Raw genomic sequence first — 17,735 nt, 5'->3', positions numbered from 1 at the left:
GGCAATTGTCTCCCAAGATACAACGGATTCGATTTGTGGTAGTAGCACTTCAAACCACAAATCCGGCGAACTTTCGACGGAGTTTCCCCTCTACAAGGAATATAATATATGAAAAGAGATGAAGAAGAAGAGAATTGCAATTTTGAGAAGAATGAATGCTCAATATGCAAATGGTGTACTCTCAAAGTCATCCAAGGGGTCCTTTATATAGAGAATGGAGTGGTGTGATGAAAGGATTTGAGCCAAACCATGCAACCTTCCAAACAGGTGCCACTATTCCAAAACCACAATTTCTCATTCATTTTTGAATTGGTTTATTAATAAACACCATTTCCAACACTAAAGGGGAGGCAACTGTCAAAGATAAAGTTGAATAATAGCATGTAATTATAAAAAGTACAAAACAAGATTGACAAATCTCCAAATTCAATAGAATCTCGGTTTTCCAGTAATGGAGAAAAATAAAAAGCAGAGTATAAACTAAAAAAAGCAGTCAAGCAAGGCTCGACTACATAACAAAAACCTATTCCGAAACTACTTTCACTGGATACCTATCGATGCAATCCTCCCAAGGACCATTTCGAGAAGGTTTTACATTCCTAAGTGCCTCCCACACTGCACTGTTGCATTTAAAACCACTTCCAAAAGCAATTTGCCAGACTCGATTACCTCTCCTCATTCTTCCCTTTGCCTCGGTGTATGCAAGCTCGTACCAAATTGAGCTTGAAGAAGTGTTCCCGAACCGGTGGAGAGTCATCCTTGACGCTTCCACGTGAAGTGGAAGCAGCTGAAGATTCTTCTCCAGTTCATCAATCACAGCCCTTCCACCAGCATGTATGCAGAAATGATCAAATGCCAGCTTAAAATCCGGAATGTATGGTTTTACGCTCTTCTTGAAAAAAATTTTAATTACCAATGTAGCGAAGAACAAAAGCTGCTCACTGATTGGTAACACGAGAGGACCCAAAGTAGTTATATTAGTCTTAAGAGCTCCACCTGCAATAGCCATGAGATCTTTTGATAAAGAAACCCCTGTTTTCCCAGCTGAATCCTGCTCCTGATACACACAACGAAATGCCTTATCGTCTGCGCCTTTATGCGTTCGCACAACATGAACAAGCTTGTACTTGGCCTTCCTCCTATTGGCAGACTTATTAGACAACAAAACCGCAGAACACCCAACTCTAAACAAACAATTTGGTATCAACATCGACTTCTTGTTCCCGAAATACCAATTCTGTGTAATATTCTCTGTACTAACTACAACTGCATAAGTATTCCTATGCACCTGCAACAAGTCCTTGGCTAAATCAATGGCGATCACACCTGCACTACAACCCATCCCGCCCAAATTGAAACTCCTAATATTCCCCCTCAACTTGTACTTATTCACGATCATAGACGAGAGCGAAGGGGTTGGATTAAACAAACTACAATTCACTACAAGAATCCCTATATCCTTAGGCTTCACTTTAGTATTCGCAAAAAGATTATCCAATGCCCCAAACATCACTTGTTCGGCTTCTTCCCTAGCCGCCTGCATAGACGGCTTGGGAGGAACCGAATGCATAGCCTCCGGTACATAAGTTTCATCCCCAAGCCCTGACCTCTCGAGTATTTTCCTCTGGAACTCAAGAGAGGACTCATCAAAATCCCCAGTCAACCGGGAATGTTCCATGAATCGACTAAACGGGGCCTTCAAATTCTCTGGTGCCCGATAACACGAATAATCAACAAGATAAACGGGTCGAGGCCGGGTCATTATGTAAACTGTTGATCCAAATACAAGAAATGCAGAACATATAATAACTGATACAAGATTATATTTCAAATGGAGCCACAACTGACGAATGTCATTGGGATTCATTCGGGATGCCTCAATGAAAACGATAATCATTATGGGCACTAAGCAAAGAGTAAACAAATTAGAAATCAGGTAATGGTACCCAAGTTTGACATACTTTAACTTGACGCTAAGGAGGAAGTCCGGGAGCCTACGGCTATGGTTGATCTGGACACCCACGGTGGCATCGCCATTTTCTTGGGCATCTCCGGCACCTCCTGCTCCGTACATGGCTGCACGTCGATTTCTACTATGTCTAAAGTTAAACTGCCACTGCTTCTTGAAATCAAGAAAGATTTTTGTGAGGTGAAAGGGAAATTGACTTTTTTGTGGGAATTTAATATTCAAGTGAGGTGGCGTGAGTTTTACAAATCAATTTGGATAGATTAACAATGCATTTTATTCTTGAATAATAGAAGCTTAATTTTATATGACATTATATTTTGCTATAGAGATTTTAATTTTTAATAAGCAGTATTCGTATCGATGGATGATTCGATATACTCCATGGCATGACCTTAAGAGTGACTAATACTAAAATAATTTCTTTTCACAACTATTCTTATTCTTATTAATCAAACTATCAAATGAGCTCAGATTTATTGTCATGCAATATGTTTTACATTTAATGAAAGACTTCAAGTATAATGTCTCAAAGTATTAAAAAATATGTTGAAGTCTTTGCATTTGCTAAGAAGAGGTGATTTAAGGAAATGTAGATATTCTCGCATGAAAAATAAAAAAATGTAAGCTATTGGGACCGTTCCCTGTACGAAAATCGAGTAAGTTACTCGACTCCACTTCATGTTAAAAGCAAACGAATTCTGGACTCGAAAATCCAAGTTTCTAACAGAGTACAAGATTGCCAGATCATACTGATTACTCCAGGCCATTACAAATCACCAGCAAAATGCAGGATGCATTACAGTCTTCTCATTTCCAATATTTTACAATGAGCACTAACATGTTTCAGAACTTGATACATACTTTGATATTTCTAGAAAAGAAACAACAAACTATTTTCCTCAAAATGTCATATATCACGAAGTTTGAATGAAGAATATGTTGCTCTATAAAGCCAGGATATTGATTTCGTGAGGCATGAAATCTTCGCCTGGTCTGTAGCATTTGTCGGGTGAATATAGGCTCAAATTCGTAACTTGGCTGGTATAGAGGCAAGCGAATCTCTCGACCTGCAAAATACAAAAGGAAATTCATTTAATGTAAGAATCCAAGAATATAATTCTCATTACTAGTGCTCTTTGATCCGACCTGATGCGCAAAACGTGAATTTTGATGGCCGGTCTTCATCAATTGTCCCCACACCTTGTGGAACTAGAAAGTATTTGGTAAGATACATATTAGCACTTGAAGAAGTATGATAGATATCGCTAAACCTATTTCATGTTTATATTCAACAATATTAATGAAAAAAAAATTGTACAATCCACTACGGTTATTATATTGCATACCAAACATGCACTAAGATCATTGACTCAATTAAATGTTTTAAGTGAATAATTTTATTTAAGAGCATTAGTCTCATGCTTTAATGGTAGAGGAAGAGTTTTTGCACGCTGTCTCTTACCATTCGATGACATTCTCGTTGAGCTCGTTGATGTTTGAGCCGCACTTGCTCGCTTTGACGCTGTGAGTTTCGAGGTGTTAGTAAAACAAATATGAAAACAATTCAACATTCGATTCAGGAATATTGTAATTTCGGATCCCGGGACTGCTAAGTAAGCTAAACATATCATACGTCCATTCAAACTATCGTTCAGTTAAAACTAAATAAAAGACTAAGCATCGTATGAACACACTATCATTCACCCGTTAAACATAGGGTAAAGGACGAAAATTTTAGGAGATCAAAACTTAATTTGTATTCAAAAGAGCAATAAACAGAACAAAATCAGAGACGCGCCAATCTACATTTGTTAAAACTCAATATGAAAGCTATGTCAACTTGCTGCCCCAGATTCATCACTACAGTGAAGAAGAAAATTACACACCTCTGTTTTGTCGACACAAAACAGCTTCATTCCAAATCCTTTACATTTGAAAATGATAGGAATATTAGGTTAACCTAAAAAACATGTAGATATTAAATCGATCCGCAGCCGCCGGGGGCGGGGGGGGTGGGGGGGAAGAAGAAGCCGGCCATTTTAAGTAACATTAAACAATTGGTCCCTCATTAAACGTGAAATACAAAAATAGCAAGATGCATCTTCAGAGTGATATCCTTAAAATGACTCAAAATTCTTCCAGTAACTTTGTTATTATTACACATTTAAAGTTTGAACGATGGACAAACATTATCTCAGAGTCAAAGGGACATCTAAAGATGCATTTGTCAAATAAATACATTATTTTAAAAGTTACGTTTGCTAAATATACCAACCTTCAGTTTATCAAGCTCGGCAAGTATCTTTTCCCCGTTGTCATCATTCACGCCATCAAATCTGAGTACACAATGTGCGATAAGCAAAATTTTCTCAGGAATGTATTCAAATGCTGCAGAGGATTGCTTTATGACCTCAAAACACTTCAATCAATTCAGAAAATTGACTATAAAAGGAAGATAGTATTTTAACAACTTATTTTATTTCTTCTGATGTGGAATCCAAAATCCTTCAACAGTTTTTATACCCAAAATGATGGCGAACAAAACAAAAGAAATATTTACAGCCCATTCCCACAAATTTATGCAGTAAAGTTTCAAAAGAAAGGGACAAGAGTTACCTGATAGACCATTTGAGATGATGTATCTCATCTTCAATGTGATCGCTTTCATTCCTCAGTAACTGGAGTTGCTGCATTAAAAATATGGTTTTAGAATCGACAGCAGAACTCCCAGAACAGAATTTAAGCATCATAAATCAGAGTAAAATCTAATGGAGGATGAATGTAGCTGAAACTGAAGAAATAATCAAGTCACTTTCTGAACTCGTCATACCAAATAAAGCAGGTCCAATCACTTTACAGGAAACAAGGAATCGATTACTCAAAATATTTGTCTGCAGGCCAAATAATATCCCTCTGAATAAGAACATTGTTTAACACTTTGATAAACTAACTATTCTATAGTAAGCTTAACTTTTTTGCTAAAAATTTTTTCCCTTAAATATAGCCGAAAAGGAAAATTGTGTCTATCCATATACGGATATACCTTGCGGGTATCTCTCAACTGCCAGAGAAGTTCAACCTCCCTCTCAAGCTCCGGGACAACAAGCATTGTTCTCCAACCTATTAACACAATGTTACAAGATTGAATCAGATGAAGCAAACAAAAACATCTCAGAACGAAATCACAAGATGCTTAGGTGAAAAAGATTTAGCCTCCATTTGGTAAATTTATGAATTATTTATAAATAGGTGAAACTTCATTTTCAATCACACATTTCAATGGACCAACAAGTATGTCTGTCTATTTATAAATTAAAACTGATCATAAATTCTTCCCAAATGAGGGCATAATTTGGCGACAGGATAGAATACTCATATTATCCAATCCCAAACCAGATAAAAAGAATACCAGACCAATTATATCCTAAATCCCGATCTAACTTAATTGACACCTTGCACAACAGCCCAAAGATGTAAACTTGGGATTTACAAGGGATTAGGGAGAAAAGAATGAATTAAACCATGTTATTAATTACACTAGACGCCAGCCTGAGCAATTTCTAAATGCCATTATTTTCTTGAAAACAATATTTATCAGTTCCCAGCTAGATATAAATAGAAGGTGGCGAAAAGCATATGGATAAAAATAATGATCGTTAACTGAGATCGGTTTCCCTAAAACCATGCATTGGATAGAAATAAAACACAGTAATGTCATTAAAAGTAATTTTCAGATTAACAATAAGTTTCACCAAAATAGGCTTACTGCAATTTCCATCATTTGAGAATGTCAATGCAGTTATTTCCAATGGATGTATTCTATAATAGAGATGAAAGACATACCTAAGGCTTTTTTACTGTGTAAAATATCCCCATAGATGTGATCCCCGATATAAAGTACCTAAGAAATTAAATGTTAATGTTAATGTTTTGTAAGAAATCAACCTAACCTTACTCAATAAAGATTGTGCACCACAAAGATATTTCTAAAAGATAAAAATCACGACAAGCACTCCAAATATTGAAGTCGTTATATTGTAGATTAACATGTTATGCCTCGTGTGTCCTTGTTTCTTTGCATAAAAATAAACCACTTGTATACAACTGGCAAATCACAAGAACAGGCAACATCTAATTTCATAGTGCCTAAAAGAGTTAAAAAGGATGGGAAAGAAAACATCACAACTAAAGGATGACTAGAATACCTGAGAGCTTGACTCTATGGACAATAGTTTATGCAGATGGCCAACATTTCCACCCTGAAAATAGAGTTTAATAAAACTAATATCATAATGAAAAGGGCTACCATCCGCAAAATTAACAATGTTAGAACATTACAAGTTTACAAAATTGTAGGATGCAGCTATACCTGAAAAACTCTGCAACTCTTATCTATATTCGATGGCAGCCTTAATGTAGTATCTACCTAGTTAATCAATAATAAGAAGAATGGGTCACTAGACTTGCAGGAGCACGAAAAAGGTATCCAATTTTGTAAAAGATCGTGAAGATTCAACTAACTGAGGGCATAGGAGTGCCATTATCAGTGTTAAGAAGCATCCCAGACTCAGGATCAACCTCAAAAAGATTAGCACGATTTTCATCATGGAAAAAACCTGGTTTTGCACTGCACAAAGGGGTTTGTATGATGGAAAAGTTAGAAGAATCGAGGCTGAAAAGTAGCCATGAGAATATTTAGCATGATTATCCATCACAAATGAAATCTACATCAATGTCAAGCTACTAAGAGATGCAACATCATCAAATTGATTTATGTCAAGCTGCTAAGAGATGCAATATCATCAAATTGATTTAAAGCATTCACTTAAATTACTGACTAGACTTCAGTTACCAAATGGTTATCCACTAACTACCAATTGAAAATATTTTAATTGGAAAATAAAATCAACATGTTTCTAGATTGTCTGACAATTATTTTATGGAAAAGAAAGGAAAGAATATAAAGTTCACACTGTTTGCAAAGAGAGAGCCACGTGTCAAGAAGCTAATGACCTGCCAGTGATAACAACGTCGAAGTATTGAAGCCAATCAAAATTGGTAGCAGACCAGCTATTCACGGTTTTCTCTCCACAGAGGAAGTTCATTACAATGTTTGTATAGTCCCATAAGCTGCACCAAATTCAAGAGTAATTCAGACATTTGTTTAAACATGGATAGTGCATAACAGCTTCGGTCTGTCACAAACATATTACAATTTAAATAGAGAAGCTTTTTGAAAATCAGTACCTCTTCAATGCAAAGAAGGCGAATTATACTGGAAAGCCGGGGCAGAAGTTGAAGGAATAAGAGTTAAAATATGTTTATTGAACGCCAACTCCTCACATAATATTTTAAGGAAACTAATGTTGTCACTAAGAACATAAAATTTTTGAAGGAAAATGCAGTAATAAATATGAAAGCCTAAAAGAAAATATTTGCCAATATCATTTATTTTTCATTTTAATATATACAAGGAAAAGTACTTGAGATATTTCAATCTTCTAAGAGCCAAGAAAATAGCAATATGGCAACAGATATTGACTCCAAAACACTATGCATGTATATCAAAACTTAAAGCTCTTAAGTTTCTTCTGGACATATCAGGTTGCATCAATTGATGCAATCTTCAGCCGCCACCAAGAAAGAAACTAGAGAAGATTATTCCATTTTTCTGATTTTCCCGTAGAAAAAGGGTATAACTCACTCTTGGTAGCAAATGTTGCAAATAATCCATCTTCTTTCAATTCAACTTTATACTTGATCATCAGTCAAAATCATGGATAGATCATACGCATTATCTCAACCAACTTTGCATAAAAAAGGCTACCTGTTTGTCACCAGAAATGTAGCACGGCCAGATTCTTTAATCATTTCTATCATGGGAACAATTGAGGTATCCTCCCTGATATATCTGATACAATAATGGAAAAGTTATGATACATCAGTTTGAAATTTTTGGCATTGGTGTTAAAATAATTGGAAACTAGTTACTGCATTTTGAAGGAATTACAGATACCTTCTAGGATCTTTTGCAACCATCTGCTTTAAAGTACCATCACGGTGGCACAAATCCACTGCTGCTCGAACATCTTTGTACATTCCAGAGTAGCTGCCATGCCATTAGAGAAAAAACATAAACCAATTAAAAGTGGGATAATTAGGAAAGAAAATTCAAGGATTAAGTTAAACGTATGTTTGTATTCAGCATATCAAAATTTCTTTTAAATTGATAATAGCTTCTTTCCAACAAACTCCGGAATCCAGATTGTTCAAATAATTTATTTGCCAGAATGGTACTAAAAACACCAGAAAATGGTGCAACATTAAGAATTATCAACACAAAGTGCAGAAAAATGAAAGATAAACAATCCATGTTTTGTGTTATGCTTTTATCTGTAATGTGGAGGGATTGTCAAAGGTTTCAAGCCTATTTTTCTTGAGCAAGTTCACAAAAATATACTCTTAAGGTATTTTTTAGCTGTTGGACCAATTATTACGTCACCCTGTAATAGAGAGAAGAAAATTAACTACTGTAAACCAACATATTAGAGAATTGATAATTCTCTTACTCTGCCAAAATTTTGCCTGGATTCTTATCCTTGAAGTCAACAAGCTGAGCAAATAAATAAGCTTCAGCCAGAGAGAAAAGGGTATCGATGAGAGCATAGTCAGGTTCATCAAACGAGTCGCGTGTCAAAGTACTTCGATATGTAGCAACTTTATCTTCCTTCGACATCTCTCTAAATCCATGATAAGCTACTTTGACGTACTTGTGTCGGTCCATCTATGAATCATACAACCAACACGGATAAATTTACATGTTAAATCCAATCAAATAAAAGGAAGATTTAGTTTCGATATACAACAACACAAACCTTCAATATATTGCCTCTCTTTTTATCGAGAACTAATCCTCTGACCATGTATTTCCAATCAAATGTCCAATCCAACAACTACACAAACCCAGTCAAGTTAATAAGCTATTAATTTCAAATAATAATTAAAAAGAAAAGAACAATTAGCACAGAGCAAATATAAGCAGTCTGTATGAATCTCCAAACTTGTGAAACATTAGGTGAATTCTTTTATATTTTCGGTTCATTTCCTTTCTTCTTCTTTTTTGCTTTCCTTTTTCTGTTGAGTGGGATTCATATTTCATAGTGTAGAAAAATACAACAAGGACAAATTGATTCAATTACTGACTTCATCTGAGAATCATCATTGGCTTTAACTTAGTGAAATACTAATGGCTTTCATTCCTTGAAAAGCTTCTTCTTGCTAAGATAAAAGTACCAACCAAAATGTAGACAAACCTCTGAAGGGTACTGCAAATCATAAACCAGCTTTCTAACTGTGCCTTCGTATGCAAGTGATTCGAAAGTCTCAGGTTTATACTGAGCCAAAGTGTAATCCATATCAAATCCAACAGCAACGATGTTCTTCATGTTCAAAGACCTATTACAGAATATCTGTTTTCCAATATCAATCTTTTGTCCTCCTTCAGGAGACGACCATATGCAGGGACCCTGACCAATATCACCGCAATTGGTTCCCTTAAGTTGCAATGTTTTTCCATCTACGCCCATGGCATCCATCATAATACTAGAACGATGTTGTTTATTACCTGATGACGACAAACAAAAAATGGATGCTATGTAAGAATAGTTTTGAAGTTATGTCACACCAGTTTGTGAACTCAAATCGCCTTATCTCCACAAAATGAAAAACAAATCTGCCCAAAACTAGCAAATGGAGTGGTTATCCAGAACTATATGAACGAAGTGACTAGCACACTTGCTAGCAAGACTATGTCAAGAGCATGTATGGCTAATCTTAAAATGTGCTTTTCCTAAGGATGTCAACTGCTGTTTACTTGGCATATATGTTGCACTGTTTTTCTGCATTTTTTACTGCAGATGTTGAAGTAAAGTTTATATTCAAGTTAATCACCAGCCTTATGGTATGTTCGGTAAGGCAGGCTGAAGAACATTGGACGGTATTAAAGAAGAAAAAGAAAGTAAAATCCCGCTTAAGGTATCTTCCAAGTCATGTCCAATGTTGCATACCTAATGTGCTCTTAATGTATATCAACAAGTATGGAAACGGCACAGAATTTTGCATACAGTGAAAGCCTCTATAAAATATCAAATAAAAATCTGGCCTTCATCAATAACTAGGATAATTTTATGGCATATAAATCTTTAAAATGCCTATATTTATCGAGTGGAGAATAAATTGGTATTAAAATTTCCAGTTTAACCAAAGACAAAAGCATTTTATACAAAAGCTTTGCACATATGCAATGATTTATCAAAATGGTCATACATTCAAATTTTGAACAGTGAATAATAAAACATATTTATCCTAAATGCAACAAGCCTGCGAATTGTGTACAAGACATATTCGCATGCCAAATTAATAGTTTAAGCTTTTAATATAGGATAAACTAAATTTTCTGCAAACTTGAAAGATTAAAGATCATGCTGAGGGGATGCTGGTGGACGACACGCGTAAAATCAATAAAACAAAGAGCCTGTGCTAAGTAAGAAACTCTGATGTTATATGTGTCCTATATGGAGTTTATAAGAGCCCTATATCGACTCAATCTTTACTTCTTACGTAGATTTGAGCAATAAACTATACTCTAAATCATAAGTATTTTCCAGATTATTTTACTCCTCATATTCCCCCGACATTAAGTGAACTTGAATTCGAGACATCAAATCTTGGCAATTTCACATTCAATATTTCTATTAATAAATTACATACAAAAATGAGTGGTGAAACAAGCCGGAAATTATCTAGTTATCACTATTAAGAAACCAATTGTTGGTTATTAAGAAAAAAGCACCAAAAAGGGAGTAAAGGACTCCTTCCATCACCATAGCAGTTTACATTCTGTAATCACTGTATGTGAACCCACTGGCACCATGTTATGTTCCAACTTCTAATCCTATACTCCAGGGATGATACAAACTTCTTGACTCATATCGAATTCATACCCTGATACACAACATCTTCTTGCTCCCATTACTAAAACAACGTCATCCTCATATTCACAAACACTATTTTCCTCTCTTTTTCCTACAGCATAAAAACTGATGAGTCATTCAAAATTAATGTAATAACTATGATAGTAAAACCTGGACATCACTGCATTCCACCGTCAGTGACATTCAAAAATAAGGCACGACACTTAAACCATAAGTCAGGAAAATTAAGACTTGCTGAAGTGGATTGGACAGTACTCAATAGACACTATAATTGCACTCTTCAGTCACGTCCAATATTGTGTACTAACATGCCATTGCACAGAATTAAATTCAATAAATATGATAGTAAAAGCACTAAATCAATGCTTCCCACCATACCTGACAACACAAAATAGAAAATTAAGGAGTTGTTCTCTTCATGTTTCAATTTTGTAGTTTTGAATTTTGAATTCATTTTGAGTTTTGTGTTTTCAATGCCTGTTTTTTGAAATTGCTGAAAATATGTTCTTTTTGCCATTTTGGGACCATTTCCCGTGTTTTCAATTTTTTTCTAGTTTTGTTTTGAAAACGCCCAAAACGACATAAATGTCGTTTTGTGTTTTCTTCACAAATTTTCTTTCGTTTTCGAAAATTCGTTTTCGAAAACGGGAAAGAGAACGCGTTTTCACCGTTTTAAAATCGAAAATAGAAAACAGCTCGAAAATGACAAAGAGAACACACCCTAAGTTACTGCGATCACAAAACATCAAAAATAGGCATGGCAATTCCAAATCAACCTAATAAAGCAAGTTAAAAAAGGAAAAAAAAAATTGAAAACAAAAATGTGATTTATATTAGGTATTAACCATGCATGTTGCAGATAAATCGAGAAAGATAACATGCAAAGTGAAATTTCACTAAATAGTTAAAAAAAAAAAAATCTTCTCTCTCCATTCAGATTCAGAAAAATCAAGAAAAACGGTAAAAAGAATAACAACATACACGTTCGTGATTGATCTAGCTAAACCACGAACCTTTGCAATGATTCACTTTCCTCCTACTCGGAAATTGACCCGAAAGAGCAGACGAAAAAATACTGGAATTGAATAAAATTCTCGAAGAGGACGAAAAAGGAAATGTTAAGGGCTCAAGAATGGGATTGGGATTTGGAGAAGAAAATAGCGAAACGCCAAAGGAAAATGAGCGCCCTTTGGGGATACGCATCCTGAATTTATATAGCCAGTTTGAGATGTGAAAAATGCTAAGAAAATTCCTTCAAATTCCAAATGAATGTAGAACCCGATACCCGTATAGATACTGAATGCATTTAATAGCTTAACGTTTTGCATTCTTAGCGGAAAAAATTAAACTTTGACTCCCCATTTGGCAACTAGGAAACGAATACCTCCTCCAACAACGACTGGAAAAAAAGAAAAAGAAAAAAAGGAGGGATTGCCACGTGGAGGCGGCTATAACTTGCAACACGGCAGAGGCAGAGGCAGTGAATTTTGCTTGATATTCTGAAGGGTAACGGTAAAACTGGCAGCGGAATGGGGAAGAAGAGTGAAGACCACGCATGGCGTATTTTAGCAAATGGCGCAATAGATGGGAAATTTGTTCTTATTTTTTTGAATTTTCTATGTTTTTGCGGCAGTTGCTACGCAATCCCACGTTTAAATTATGTACTTGTGGATTAATTTCGTGCAAATTTTTAATTACAATTGTTAATCGAACTTATTTCTAATTTATATTTTAGAGGGAATGAGTTCAATAGTCCATTCAAAAAAAAATTCATTATGCTTTCAAATCTTTTAGAAAAGTAACTTTTAAACACGATTAAATATATTCTAAGTTGATGAATAAAGATTGTCTTGAGTGGATGCTAAGAATATTTTTTGGGATAATCAAAGTCGTTGTTCTAAACCCTAATGCTACAACTTTTATTATAACGGCTTTCATATGTATTCCTTTTGCAACAGTAAGAATTATCAATTTTTACCTTGCCTATTATTTAGTTAGACGAGCTGAGGGTACAGAACCCCCTATAACAGACCTCTTATAGAAGTCTCACACCATGAGAGATTAGAAATTTTTGTCATTTTTTTAATATTGGGCCCTGCAATGGGGCAGACCTTTTGTGAGAGGTCTGATTTTCTTATGTAAAATTAATTCTGTACGATCAGAATTGTTCTTGTTCAGTTTAGGTTTATGAATCGCTGCAATTTGAATAAGAGATTTATGATATTAAACGCATCAATAAGAGAGATCAAGGGTCTAGAATGATCAATATTGCCGAATGCCAAATTAGTTCTTTTTTTATTTTGTTAATTGAATTGAACCACCTATCTTTTTGGGGAAAAAAAGAAGAAGAAGATCAAATTTTTTGGTGCAGCTGCAGTAATGCTAGTGCTTCCAAGCCTGGTCAAGTTTTGAAGTCCATAATCCGAAGCTAGTTTAGGTGCTAAGTGGTCTCTACTTTGGTTCTGAATATCCAAAAGCCGCTGCTGCTGGTTTTGGGGACTCGTTGCTGCCAGTTGAAGGGAGTGGAAGGATGAAAGTGGAGAACGCACAAAATTCCATGGAAAAAAAATCATTCTTAACCTTCCATTATGCTCTTCCAACATACTTCGAATTAGGCCTTCAGCTTAGCCTTCAAGAAGTGTGATCTTCTATGATGCCTATTCTCAACATGTTTCCATTTTCTAATATTGGTGGGGTGATTGCATATTACTTGATTACCGAGAGAATCTTGTCCGTGACAAGAACAAGAAAAGATTTTGAATACTATGGCTATTCCCATTTTCAGGACCCTTGGAGGGACCTGTGTTTTGTTCTTCTGTCGCTCTTGGTTTTTTGGCACTCGGGAGAGCTGAATTCGCAGTAAATCACAGTATGCTGTTCCAAGATATGCAAGAATAGTTATGGGTGTTTCTAATACGGCTGGTACCTTAGCCAGCATTGTTGGGTTTGATCTTACTTGTCGACTTCTTGAAGCTGCTAAGTCTTCTCAGTCTCACTGGTCCAAATAGCTGGAGAGCGGTTTTTCTCATCTCGGGATTACTCTATATCTTTAGTTCATTTGTGTTTCTTCTATTCTGCACGGGGGAGAGAATTTTTGACTGAGTCGGGTTACGTGTATCTGATAACATCGATTGTTGTTGAGAAGGAGATGGCACATTAAGGCCGCCTGAGGGTTGAGCCATTATTCGTGACAACGCCGTAATACCAAGGAGCCTGCATTGGGAGAAATGAATGAGATATGCACAGGATAAGGATGGTATTCTTTGTGCCCATATAAACTGGTTGGTGGCTCTGCAGGTGCAGCTTTGCCTTGATATTGCAGCCGTTTGAGCCACATTATTGTAAAAATGAAAATGAGAAATATAATCGTTATGGACTCCACACAAGAGATAAAAAATCAAATGTGATGGCTTAATGTGATGGATAACGGTCATATTTTTCATTTTAATGAAAAAATAATGGGGCACAAACAGGGAAATTGTTTTTTGTCTTGGTGTTATTTTGCTTTGCATTCCCCCTCGGTATCTTGCCTAATTTTGAGGTGGCTCATTCCAAGTACTAGAGAATAATACTATCACAAGTGATGATATCATCGATAGTGGTGACAATAGTGGTCTCGACCATGTGAATCGTTTGTGACCCACATGGTCAATATAGAGTTAAACTAATTTAGCCCCCATTTGACCCCCATTTTTCGAAGTAAAAATGGGTGGAATAGTGTTTTTTTGAAAAATGAATGGTTGAAAAAGAAGTAAAAATTTTCGATTTATGTGTAATATTATTTTATGAAAGATTGTGTTGTTGAAAATAGGAGAGAGAAAAATAAATGTAATTTAATGTAATGGGGGTCAAACAGGGGCTAAAGTAATAGGTTAATTAAATGCCTAGATAACTCCTCATTTGAATATTGAAGGGACATCATTGCAGGAGAAAACCATCCACTTCCATGATTGACGAAAGTATAGTTGTTGTCTATATATAAATATCAAAGAGTCCCCAGCCAAACTTATACAAGATTTCTCCAAAATTTTCTCTCTTAAAATTAGGAATACCGTGTTTATTTCCATTAAGTTAAATGAGTTATTAAGTAGGTATTGGCTAGAAGATTTTTGGTGCTTTGAAGACTCATTTCTACTATAAATTTTTTCCGTACCTTAATGTGGGTTAAGGTACGCAATTTATGCCTCACAGACCATATATTAACGTCATTTGATGATCATCAATGATAAATAATATTAATTTGCATCAAGTCTCAAGTGGACCCTGATTGTATACAGATCATTGGGGATAAGAATATAGATATTTGTTTATAAAGTTCTTCTTTTCCAAGTAATTAACTAGTAATATTAATTACGAAGCATGTGATTATGTTTGATTTTGCTAAGTTCTTCGTCAATTTCATTAAATTGCAAGTCTCACCTAACTCGTTAAATGAAATATTTTTGGATAAGACCAGTTGGTTCTTAATCCAAAAATCAATGCTCCACCCCACCGCACCCCTCGTACATTAAAGAGGGATGCTATATGTACACTGTTGACAGCCCTCTCACATTTAAGGGTGGAGTCCACAATTAAAATAATCGCGGACCTCATATCTACTACCTCTTAAAAGAGGGGCTTTGATTCTATTATTCATTTGTGTCACATAGCTTTTCACACTGTATTCAATTTATCCAGTTTTGCTACAGTAACATATTCCTGTGACACGCTTTCTTCTCTGGACCACACATATGCTTGCGTTTTAGCCTCATTTAAGTTCATTTTTCTACATTTTCCAACCTTTTTGAACGCTTGTCTTTGCCGGTCAATATTCAATTGGAAGGTTGCCTGCATGCAATTGGCCCATGGGACCCAACGGCCTACAACTATTGACTGCAGAAAATGGAGTAGGGAGGCTTTGAACATTGTCTTTGCCACTATAAGAGGGAACGCTTATGTTGGATGGAGATAATGAACTTCTGGGAAATTTTGAAGTTTCAGGAACTCGTAAAAGAGATAATGGGGTCATAGCATTAATTCATCACCACTCAATTATTTTATACAATCATTTCATAAACGACTTCTCAATCTTAAATTGTAAAATTTGAAGCAATTGATTGAATCTTGATAATAATCTAAAAATATATTTACTCCTTAGAAAGAACATCATTCAAGGTAATTTAGCCCATTCCCTGTGGAGACCAAAACGCGTAGACAAATTAGCATATTGTTGAAAAATTTTAACACTAACCAGCATAACTTTAACTACTTTAACTAATTTTTATTAATTCCTCTTTAATATAACATCTAATTAATTGAAGTCCTCCATTGACTTGAAGCAAAATAATCAGAACTAAAATTTGAAATATCAATCATGAAAAACTGTGGGAGTAGAATTTGTTATTAGTGACGATTATCGTTATAATTTTTATTGTTTCACTTAAATTTAAAAAATAAAAAAGAAATAATCAACTAAAATAATTAATTCTTCAATTTCAAAATAAAAAAAAATGCTTAGTGAGATGACTGTTAAAAATTTTTCCAGCTGAATAAATTCGTAAACCCAAATAATAAAGACAAGGAAAAGAAAAAGAATTAAAGGGACTTATAAACCAAATATATAAAACAAACTTCACTATTAGGAACAAAGATTAATGAATTTTACATCCAAAAAATCGTGCTCAGAATTAAGAATCAAACACCACCGAAAATACCATATGCGCGGAGTGTGGCTCAGTTCTTGTAGAAGAACCCATACAATTGCCTGTGATGTGATGCTCAAACAAAGCTAAAACTCTATGACAGATAAGGATCCGGGAGCTTTCTCGTTTCTTCAACGATTAAGATAGCTTTCCTCCTCCAACGGCTACTACTAAAATGTGCACCACCCATTTCAATCTCCCCTACCACTTAAAGAAAAAAGATGTCAACGTGCCTCAGGAAAAAAAAAGGGGGAAAGTAGGGCGATAATAATTTTATTAGAAATTTTTACATCCAAAAACAAAAATAAAAAAATTGACGTCATACTTAAAAAAAAAAAAATTGATAAGTTGCTCCGCACAGCCGGGAGCACTTAATCCTGGCTACTAGGAGACACAAAAAAATAAAAAAAAATAAAAATAATATATATATATATATATATTATTTTATTTTAATTGGATGATTAATATTTTTTGTGTCAACTTTTTAATACACGCGTTTGATATACGTTTAACTATTTTCGATATTTATTTATATCATTCGATGTGTCTATGATATAGATCTCGAAATGAACTTCGAGAGAATATAGAAAATCTATGCATTTGACTACCGTACAATTGTCGATGAATTTTTAAAGTTAACTTATTATCGAAATTCTTAATTTTTTAAATGATGTTTCTTTTGAGATTAAAAAATAAATAAAATTTATTAGGAAATTTTCTAAATGACGTCAAAATTTTTATTAGATTATTTAAAAAATTAATTGATCGAGAGGAAAAAGTAACAGTAAGAAAAAAAATTCTACAAATAAACTCTGTGTCACGTTATAAGGTAAAATATTCATTTAGATCATTCGATGTGTCTATGATATAGTTCTCGAAATGAGTTTCGATGGAATATAGAAGATATGTTTTTTACAGATGTTGCGTAAAGGAATGGGGAAAAGTAGGACGATAATAATTTTATTAGGAATTTTTACGTCCAAAAACAAAAAGAAAAAAATTGATGTCATACTTAAAAAAATAAAATAAAAAAATTTGATAAGTTGCTCTGAGCAGCCAGGAGCACTTGCTCCTGGCTCCTTAGGAGACAAA

General features: G+C 34.8%; 2 protein-coding genes across 4 annotated transcripts; both read right to left on the bottom strand.

Moving 5' to 3' along the window:
* Positions 1–355: 355 nt before the first annotated feature.
* LOC111374523 (3-ketoacyl-CoA synthase 4-like) lies at positions 356–2,272 on the bottom strand. Its single transcript, XM_022997194.1, has one exon. It carries the CDS (start codon positions 2,072–2,074, stop codon positions 524–526), a length of 1,551 nt encoding a protein of 516 aa, XP_022852962.1. The 5' UTR covers positions 2,075–2,272; the 3' UTR covers positions 356–523.
* A 341-nt stretch (positions 2,273–2,613) lies between these two features.
* LOC111374521 (5'-nucleotidase domain-containing protein 4-like) lies at positions 2,614–12,534 on the bottom strand. Of its 3 annotated transcripts, none has more exons than XM_022997191.1 (17): positions 11,976–12,531; positions 9,283–9,593; positions 8,845–8,922; positions 8,539–8,753; positions 7,986–8,078; positions 7,797–7,880; positions 6,983–7,099; positions 6,491–6,596; positions 6,339–6,395; positions 6,175–6,228; positions 5,813–5,870; positions 5,013–5,089; positions 4,586–4,656; positions 4,245–4,305; positions 3,432–3,491; positions 3,116–3,178; positions 2,614–3,036 (listed from the first exon to the last, which is right to left on the bottom strand). In XM_022997191.1, exons 1-17 carry the CDS (start codon positions 12,163–12,165, stop codon positions 2,914–2,916), a joined length of 1,818 nt encoding a protein of 605 aa, XP_022852959.1. In that variant the 5' UTR covers positions 12,166–12,531; the 3' UTR covers positions 2,614–2,913. The 3 variants fall into 3 exon arrangements, with proteins under 3 accessions (XP_022852959.1, XP_022852960.1, XP_022852961.1); XM_022997192.1 differs by having other exon boundaries at positions 11,944–12,074; XM_022997193.1 differs by lacking the exons at positions 2,614–3,036; positions 3,116–3,178; positions 3,432–3,491 and adding an exon at positions 4,800–4,860 and having other exon boundaries at positions 4,277–4,305; positions 11,976–12,534.
* Between the last annotated feature and the right edge of the window lie 5,201 nt (positions 12,535–17,735).

Source organism: Olea europaea, unplaced genomic scaffold, assembly GCF_002742605.1.
Source record: "Olea europaea var. sylvestris unplaced genomic scaffold, O_europaea_v1 scaffold1259, whole genome shotgun sequence".
Classification (NCBI taxonomy): domain Eukaryota; kingdom Viridiplantae; phylum Streptophyta; class Magnoliopsida; order Lamiales; family Oleaceae; genus Olea; species Olea europaea.
Note: the sequence above shows the minus strand (reverse complement) of the source record. Positions and strands in the feature narration are given on the sequence as shown.